This window comes from Dipteris shenzhenensis, chromosome 18 (genome assembly GCF_047967505.1).
Source record: "Dipteris shenzhenensis isolate YYH24624 ecotype China chromosome 18, Dip_SZ_1.0, whole genome shotgun sequence".
NCBI lineage: Eukaryota > Viridiplantae > Streptophyta > Polypodiopsida > Gleicheniales > Dipteridaceae > Dipteris > Dipteris shenzhenensis.
The window spans coordinates 22,237,020-22,246,544 of NC_141613.1; the positions used below are offsets into that span (position 1 = coordinate 22,237,020).

Below are 9,525 nucleotides of genomic sequence, written 5' to 3' on the forward strand. Positions count from 1 at the left end.
GGAAGGTGGGGGGGGCGGGGGGGGCGGAAGAGGCGGCGGAGTGGGCGGAAGAGGCGGCGGAGTGATAATCGGAGGAGATGATTTGAAGGCCCCATCTAAAATATATAGAAAAAACAAGAAACAGGCGGAGTAGGGGACAGCGGCGGCGGCGGCGGCGGCGGAGAAGCGATAATACAGAAGCGGACGCTTATTATTATTAGCCAAAGTTTTCATCTCCGCCACCTTCGCCACCACCCTCCTCCTCCTTCTTCTGGCTATGGCGTCAACCCCCATAACCGCCTTGGGAAACCATACCCTGCAACCTCGAACCTCGCACTCCCCTCCCTTCCCTCCTCCTCCCTCTTCCCTCCTCCTCCTCCTTCCCCCTCCTCCATCACGCTTCTGCTCCTTGCTAGCTCGTCGTACTCTCCTCCTCCCCATCCCACCTCCGGCCGATCTCCAGCTGCTGCTCCCCAGATTTTGCAGCTTTCCGTTGTCCCCTCAGCTGCGAATCGTAACGTAGCAAAGCCTTGCTCTCGACCGGTCTTGTCCTGCTGCTGTCGGCTCCCCTCAGCTCACCTCAGCTCATCAGCTCAGCTCAGCTCGCGTCGTCTCTCTCACCTTCCCACCTCCTCCTCCTCCTCCTCCTCCTCCTACCCTTCGCGTCATCCCTATCCCAACAGCTTCCCTTTCCCAAACCTCCTACTATCCAATCCTCGCTCACATTCCCGGCTTGCATTACTCCAGTTCACGAGTGATGTAACTGTAATCGCTGAATGGAATAAGCGCCCCGCCCGCGCACTGTAGCGTAGGTCCCCCTGCCTGCCCCTTGCAGTAGCCTGTCGCAAGCGCATAGTCTCGCGAGAAAAGTATGCACGCACAGCCGCCCCGTCTCACAGTTCACAGGCTTCCTCGGGGTCCCTCCAGCCTCGCCTTCATCCTCCCCATGAATGACCTCCTTCTCCGACATACAGCAAGCTTTGGGCTCCGCCACTGGGGTCCTCGGCGAGCAACCAGATTCTGAGCCAAGTGTAGCGCCTGTGCTCCCTAGGTGACTAGGTACGCCTCCGAGAGAGTAGATGCCTGAAAGCAACTGTTTTGGGAGGTCCTGTGCTGCTACTGCTAGCTAGAGCATCGTATTCCGACCACGACTGTAGAGCGACGCAGTAGCGAGGGCAAGAGACCTGTGAGAGCGCTCGTCGGGCTCGAGTCGAGAGAAGGCAGCAGCAGCAGGAGTCAGAAGAGACTGACGACATGAGCGCCGCACAATTCTGGATCGACACTTTGATTGCGGCCCTGTAGACGAGGAGTTGTCGGAACGAATCAAAGCGTGAGTGAGGCGAGAGAATGAGCACAGCTCTCACGGTCTGTGGGCACGGGCGAGAGAATTTTGATGAGAAGCTGCGGTTAGAGCGATGATGATGCAGCCCCTGTGGAAGTCGTGAACGCCAGCGTTGGAAGAGACAAGGCCGAGAGACGAAATGGTAGTGTGCAGGAGAGCCAGCTCTGTGCGAAGGGACAAGCAAGAAATGGTGTCGAGGCCGGAAGGCTTTCTGAGCAAGAAAACCAAGACAGGACGTATTTTACAGGATTGAGCTCGTAGGAGACAATGCTCGGCGCTAGCAGGAAGGACACACAGGTCGAGAGGACAGAGCTCCACGACAAAGCTTGCGAATAGCTCCCCAATTCCAATCAATCCTCGCCTCCAGCAAGAGATCCCATCGATCTATGAATGAGCTCGTCGCTTCTGATGACACCCTTTCACCCTTCCCTGCATAATAAGCACACGAATTTGCATTTCAGCGGGCAACAGGAAACGTTGGAATGCAGGCCCGACGCAGGCAGGAGCTTGTGTTCCTCTTCATGGTGGTTCTGCAGATGGGGTGTCTGGCGAGAGGAACACTCACCTCAACGGGCGTTAATTACGAAGGTATGGCGAGCCTGGAGCTTTTGCAGCATCTCAGTAGGAGTGTTGTTTGATGATGGGTTGAAAGAGGAGCGAGTGGATATCTAGAGATGTTGATCGCCATCTCCCTGGTCAGCTCTGTATTTGCGGATCCCCTTGAAAATACGTTGTTAAGCTCGTCTTGCCTCGCTCGACCTTCACTTATTTCACCTGCGATTTGTGAACCCGGTGTCCAAACACCACAATAAGGGGATGGAAAACTTGAAATCTAGCCCTCAGAGTCAGCAGGAACTAAAATCGCGCTGCAAACATAACACGCAGGTAGAAAATCTCCCCGAATTAAGATCTCTGAGCGGGCTAAAGTGCTTGGATTCAGAAGATGAGCCAGAAAGCTGCAAGCTCAAACTATGAAAAACTAGAAAAAGTCCAACTTTTAAAGTTCTACGTACGAGCTGTGCTATGATTCTAGGCAAGAAGAAACCAGAGAGGAGTTGCCATTTCGATTATTTAGAGTTACAAACAGCTTTCTGCCATTTCTTGAAGAGGGTTCTGGCCGACTACCCAACACCTCCGTACTTTTTATAAAAGGGGTGTACAGTCTGTCTTCCCGTTTCACGAAGTGGATGAGAGTTTTGGGAGTTTTCTGCAGACTTGCTGGTTTTTTATCGACCTGATGCGTCGTTCTTTGCAGAGCCTAGTCCTGCTAGATTTTGGTGAAAAACTTGCGCACAAGTGATTCTTGAGGAACCCATTTGTTTCTTCACTTAGATCCTCTCTCCCTACTCTGTTTCGCTGTCTCTTTTTTTTTTTTTTTGGGCGAGGCGATACAAGCTGCATCAGTTTGAACCGAACCATTGTCACATCACGATGAATATTTGAGGAAGCAGTTTTGACTCCTCTTCACTGTCTCTTTTTTTGTTTTTTGGGGCGGTACAAGCTGCATTAGTTTTAACCGAACTATTGTCACATCGCAATGAATATTTAAGCAAGCAGTTTTGACTCCTCTTAACTTCCTCCTGACTCGATGAATATCGATGATCGATCCCGCTAAGCAGTAAAATAATTGACCCATCTGCCCACTTACTCTTTTATCAATATATAGTAGAGAATATTATGCCTTCTCACGTGGAACTGTATTTTTGTTGCTCTGTGTGCAGTCCAAGCCCTGATGTCTATCAAGGCACAGCTTGTGGATCCGACGAATGCCCTGGGTAGTTGGGATGGCAATGCTGTTGACCCCTGTAGCTGGTATCACGTGACCTGCTCAGGCCAGCAGCTTGTCATCTACTTGTAAGCGCTTTTCCAACACCTGCTGTTTATAGTTAGACCTAATATCTTCATTTTACAATTGTTACAATTGCCTTGGCTGGTCGTATAATGAACTCTTTATGCAGACTGTTACCCAACCTCCAGCTTTCAGGCCCTCTCTCTACAAGTATTGGGAACTTGTCAAATCTAGCTTCCTTGTAAGTCTGAACTTCAATGTATTGTTGCAGAATCAGAATTCTAAGAATGATCAAGATTGTTCCAACTGTGAATAATGCATGGTGATTGTCTATGGCAGGATGCTTGAAAGCAACAACATTTCCGGTCCGCTCCCAGTAGAGATGGGAAAGCTTTTAAAGCTGTCTAGTCTAGACCTCTCCAACAATGAATTCAGCGGGCCTATACCACAATCTTTTGGCCAGCTGAAAAGTCTTACCTATTTGTAAGTCATATTTAACCGGCACACCCTCCAGTGTACTCCTGTCTTGAAAAACTGCTGAGAAACGAGAAAAAAGGATGCTTGAAAGTGGTTTACCCAACAGTAATAGACAACTGACACTTTGATTATTTGTGTGTACATTTGAACAGGCGGCTGAACAACAACAGCCTTTCTGGGTCCTTTCCAACATCATTGGCTGACATTCCCGGTTTGAATTACGTGTAAGTATCAGGATAACAGTAAGATGTTTGAAATTTCTTGTTAAGGGATATTTTATGTGTTGAGGGTAGCTTTCTGCCTAAGCAGCAAGGTGTACACTATGTTTTTCTGAGGATTTTATATCAAGAACACTAAAACAGGAAAAATATGTCCATCATATTACCTGTGAGTAATGAGAAAGTAAAAACTTGGTATCATCTTTCTTTACCGACTTGTGCGAGCCTTAGTATGGGTGCAACATGCATCAGCCCTTGACCCTTTGCTCAGCATTTGTCCCGGCTTAAATCTTTCCCTGTGCATGGCATGAGGGGCTTTGATTATGATCAGTGGGGATGTCGTAGCATCATGTCGTGATTTACAAGCTTTGTGAAACCGAGTTTGAGAATAGATTTCTTCCATATTAGCAGCCATGTAAGTTTTTCTCAGGGTTTCGTGTCTTCTTTTCAAGTTGCAGTGGCCTTTGATCTATTGCTAAACCAAACACTGCAGTGTATGTTTGGGTATTACGGTTTTAATAGTTTGTTAGGTTTGCTTTTTAGGGCGAACATTAAATTTGCCCTTCCCTTCGAGAAGGCCTGCACTATGCATCTCTGAATACTTAGCAAGCCTAGTCTGGAGGATATAACATGAATAAAGATGACTATATATCATATAGTTTAGACCATGCTGGCATTGTTTTTTGGTTTGAAGTACCTTGGTTGAGTTTCAACCTTGGAAATAAGTGGCAAATACACTAGAGAAAAATGAATATAGCCTTGGAAAAGTAATTGAGAAGAAGGAAACCCTTGTGGTAGCAGACCCTGATGATTATCCTAAAATGGCGAGTATTTGTTGATGATGGGAATGCATTTTGCAATTTTCAGGGATCTATCGTATAATAACTTGAGTGGACATGTGCCTCGCATGTCAGCAACGACTTTCAAGTAATCCTCTGTGCATGCTTGTATTCCCTCTATTTGTATGCTAGTTGTTTATTGATCTGGGACATCAGAGGTTAATAAAGCCTGCCATTTGCTACAGCATTACAGGCAACAATTTTTTGTGTGGCTTCGATGCTCTTCACGAGTGCCCAGGCGACCCTCCTCCTCTCCCTCTTTCATTGAATGCGTCTCAAGGTTAGCAGCAATGTCCTTTTATGCCAACCCAGCAGCAACATTTTTTGTGGCATTTGTTTTTGCTATATCATGACCATATTTTTGGCTCTTTACCAGATAATACTGGAACGACTGCCCAGGGTCGCTCCAAGATCGAAGCAATAGCAGTCGGGACTGGTGCTGGGTCTATTGTCTCTATAATCTTGGCAGTTAGTGCGTTCTTATTGTGGAGGAGGCGGCGTAACCAGCAAATCTTTTTTGATATCCATGGTAAGTAATGAAAAGCTAGAGCCTAACAGTGCCAAAGTCGTTTCTTTTTGGAATTTGAAGGGCAGCAATCGTTGCACAAAAGATAATGAACAATGTAAAGTACTCTCTTACAATAAGCTTCCAGTGATACTAAAAGGGGCAAGGCTCTGTAGTCGTTAAAATATGAACCAAAACTACCATAATGCAGAACCCATCGAGTGCCTTCTCTCTTGTCAAGTAGAGCGCTTCCATTTCTGTACTTTACACGTCAATTTTGCCGCCTGGTAATTAGCTTAAAAGTTTGAATTTTAGCTGTCAAACAAGGTCTACGATTGAGAAGTTTAGACTGGGTGAAACATTTTTAAGCAGAGATAGTGCTGACCCCTGATTTACACGTTAGTTCCAACGTTAGTATAAAATGCATGCATGTATCTGAACCGAAGTAGTAGTCGCAAACTGCTTTTTGTCTTTTTGGTTGTTCGGAAAGTATAAATTCTGGGAAATGTTGTACTTTGCAATCACCTGAATTTTTGGTATCTCGCAGAGACTCGAGACGCAGAAGTCTGTTTGGGGCAGCTCAAAAAGTTTTCATTTCGGGAGCTGCAAACTGCGACAGAGAACTTTCACAACAGGAACATACTCGGAAGGGGTGGCTTCGGGAATGTCTACAAGGGTACTTTACCCGATGGTTCTGTGGTGGCAGTCAAGCGGTTAAAGGATAGAAATGCTGGAGGGGAGGTCCAATTCCAAATGGAAGTGGAGATGATTAGCCTTGCTGTGCATAGGAACCTACTACGCTTGATTGGATATTGTGTAACGTCCGCTGAACGCTTGCTTGTCTACCCTTTTATGCCGAATGGAAGCGTTGCTTCTCGCCTAAGAGGTTAGATGTTAGTAATCTATCTGTGAAGTTTTCTGCAAACTGTATCAGGACAAATGAATACAAAGTTTCTGATTTATGCGGGATTGTCTGTTTTTCTCCCAGATAAACCTGTCCTTGATTGGCCTACTCGCAAGAGAATTGCGGTTGGTTCGGCAAGGGGCTTACTTTATTTACACGAGCAATGTGATCCAAAAATCATTCATCGGGATGTTAAAGCAGCCAACATTCTGTTGGATGAGGAATTTGGAGCTGTGGTGGGCGATTTTGGTCTAGCTAAGCTTTTAGATCATAGACAGTCTCACGTGACAACTACAGTCCGCGGTACCGTCGGCCATATCGCCCCTGAATATTTATCCACAGGACAATCCTCCGAGAAAACAGATGTTTTTGGGTTTGGGATTCTCTTGCTGGAACTCATCACTGGACAGAGAGCTCTTGACTTTGGGCGTCTTTCAAGCCAGAAAGGCTATGTGCTTTTGGAGTGGGTAAGAGCGATCTTCTAAGAGGCAGATTAGAAGTTGTTGCAAGCAATCCTTAGCTAGCATATTGATCTGTCATGAATTGGAAATGTACAGGTGAAAAAGCTGCAAGAGGAGAAGAGGCTTGGGGAACTGGTGGATGCAGAACTGAAAATCGATTACCTTGCAGTTGAACTAGAGGAGATGGTACAAGTAGCTCTGTTGTGTACACAGTTCGACCCGGTGGATCGCCCTAAGATGTCGGAAGTGTTACGGATGCTGGAAGGGGACGGTCTTGCTGAAAGATGGGAGGCATGGCAAAGAGCTGAGGTGGATCGTTGCTTAAGTGCAGAGCTGAGACCACAAAGATACTATGATTTGGTGGAAGACTCCTCTCTAATACTAGAAGCTATGGAGCTTTCTGGCCCAAGATGAGTTCATAGCCTATTATGATGCACACTTCAGCTCATGATACTCACAATTTGGCAGATCTTAAATTGTCCTCTACGAAGTTGATGAGGTTTGTCCACCACAAAGGAGTGGGTAGCATTTCTCAAGGGTCATAAATCAAGAACCACACCACTCAACCGAAATCCAGGAGGTAGCAGAGCACAGGAAATTTCAATTGTTGTTGCTTGTGTTCTACGCGTTGGACATTGTAATCTGTCTGCAACGTAATTCATACAGTTCCAGCCATCTTGCAGGTACATTTGCAGGAATCTAACAGCTCCTACTGTCCTACAGTGGGCAGCATTTAAGCATTCTCATCCAATGAACAGCCCACCATCTCTAATTTAGAGGCAAGCAAGATCAATTTGTCTCGTCCCTTCATCAGGGATCATCATTTTTTTCCCATAAGTCCATGGCAACTGACAGCAAACCAAGGTTAAGATCCAGAAGGTAAGGCTTGACTTTATTGGGCTTTGAAGACTCTTGAAAGAAAAGCAATGTCCCTGTGGCAACTAGCAAAACTAAATATCCGAAGGCTTCTTATAGGGGCTCGGGATCGAAAGCTTTACGAAATCAGAGCTGTATCATTTTGTCTAACACGGGCCTTGTGCACCCATTGATTTGTTTATGCCTCTGAAATGCATTCCATTCAACTGTGCATTGTTTAGCCAGGTCAACTAAAGAGAAATGCAAATCTTTTTTCATCGTGCAAAATGGACTTGTTCAACCAAATGAAGTTGAGAGAAATTAAACTCTTGTTGTGACTATTCCAAAGTTGTATCATGGAGAAAAGTAGTCATATTTAGGATCGGATCGAATTCTGTTAGAATTATGTCACGTGAGTGTGGGTGCTCCTTTAACGGACAGCACATTCTTTGTAAACATCACGAAGAATGTCAGTGGGCCTAGTTGGTGAATCATTGCAAACAATCTTTCCCACTGGCATTGCAAGTAGTGCAGAGATGACCGGATGCTTTCAAGTTCTCGATAACCAACATCTGATTTCAAGAGTACATCTAAGTTGGGTCTGGTTTTGACATCCTTAGCAGTTATAACAATTGTGCCTTCCGCATACGAATCCACACTGAACTAGCAACAAAGTGTATTAAGATCTTTATTGCTTTGAAGAAAAGGTTTTGGATGTGAGTTGCAAAGCGTCGGTGCCTGTGCAGGATCTCCCATTGCAACTTTTTAGTAGCTGAGCATATTGAGCATATGCTCATACCTTGGCTAACCAAATTGGCTGACCAAAGAACAGCATTGGGTAGTTTAGCTTGTTGCAATGCTTGTCTTTATATATACCCATTGGCTTTTGGTTTTCGCTTGGAGCGATCCTTGTGATGTTTGAGATTGTATCAAAATCTCGGCTGTGTCGACAAGGGGTCTGCCTCTTGTTCTGGAGTCATACTTTCCTCTGCTTGACACAACTCAAGTTCTGCTTGTGTAAGATGTTATCAACTAATTTGTTTTGATTCATTGTTGTTATTCTGAACGCCAGGCCTATCTTTATTTTTTGTTTTTTGTTTTTTTTAAGAAACAAACGGGTTTATACTATGCCTTCTAAAATGCTTGCATAACTAGAAAAGATAAAAAATACAATGAAAAGAACTAAAACAGTGAAGACTCTTATAACAATAGTTCCTGGACCAGTAGTTCCATACAAAGTTTAGATGGAAATCTTTTTTTTTCTTTGCTTTTGTGCGTCTATTCAGTAAACAAGATTCTTTTACTGGCAGGCATAAAGCCCGTTTGGCAAGCATAAAGCTCATTTGGTAGGCATAAAGCCCGTTTGGTTGGCAAAATGCCCTTTTGACAGGCAAACAAAGCTTTTAACAAACTTTTTTTTTGCTATCTTTTTTTGTTTTTCAAAAATAGAAAATGGAGAAGCCAATTGGAAAACAAGTACTTGAAAAACGGCTTTTTCTTTCTAGGAAAACGGCTTTTGTCTAGCAAACAGGTTTTGAATAACAGTTTTTTTCCCCTTGTGCTAGGGAACATCCTTAGTAGTAGCAAAATTGCCCTCGGTATCTAAATTGTGCACCTGATCTTCGTCTTCAAGATCTGTTATTGGTACCTACGAAACCAGTACATTGCCAAACGTTAGCTCGAATTCTCCCACAGTCCACACCGTACTAATTTTCCTCAAAAATATTTCTCGTTCTTATTGAAGTATTGATCAATAGTGGTAGTTATCTCGAGTAGCGGTGGTGTTATTTAAGGATCTTTAACGTTGATTCGTACTTGATTGTCATCTTCTATTTTGATTGTTGCAACCATATGATTGATGATTTTGGGCTTGACACGATGTTTGTAGTGAGTACAGTTGTAAGTGTTCTTTGCTATTTGTTGCAACCCAGCTTGCGTCTTGCAAAGTGTACAAGCAATGTAGAATGGCCGAGCGGTTTGGATGAACATTAATTCACTGCAAATTTGCACAAGGATCAATGTTTTAGTAAATGGGATACTGAGCGATAATAACAATTAGGGGTAAAAACCACGTACTATACTCTACATCGCTCACCGAGTCAACATTACTCTCTTGGTCTTGGTAATGTTCAAATACTTTTGTGAGCCTCTTTATG

The 9,525-nt window shown here is 44.6% G+C and overlaps 1 protein-coding gene across 2 annotated transcripts; it reads left to right on the plus strand.

Moving 5' to 3' along the window:
- The first annotated feature begins 435 nt into the window (after window positions 1–435).
- On the plus strand, window positions 436–7,646 carry LOC147890953 (protein CLAVATA3 INSENSITIVE RECEPTOR KINASE 6-like). 2 transcript variants are annotated; one of them, XR_015542603.1, is made up of 12 exons: window positions 436–1,909; window positions 3,043–3,175; window positions 3,280–3,351; window positions 3,450–3,593; window positions 3,740–3,811; window positions 4,673–4,732; window positions 4,830–4,924; window positions 5,021–5,173; window positions 5,697–6,035; window positions 6,138–6,520; window positions 6,611–7,094; window positions 7,198–7,646. XR_015542603.1 is itself a non-coding variant. In XM_087389544.1 (11 exons), exons 1-11 carry the CDS (start codon window positions 1,804–1,806, stop codon window positions 6,926–6,928), a joined length of 1,875 nt encoding a protein of 624 aa, XP_087245670.1. In that variant the 5' UTR covers window positions 436–1,803; the 3' UTR covers window positions 6,929–7,646. The 2 variants fall into 2 exon arrangements, 1 of the variants encoding a protein (XP_087245670.1); XM_087389544.1 differs by having other exon boundaries at window positions 6,611–7,646.
- Window positions 7,647–9,525: the final 1,879 nt, after the last annotated feature.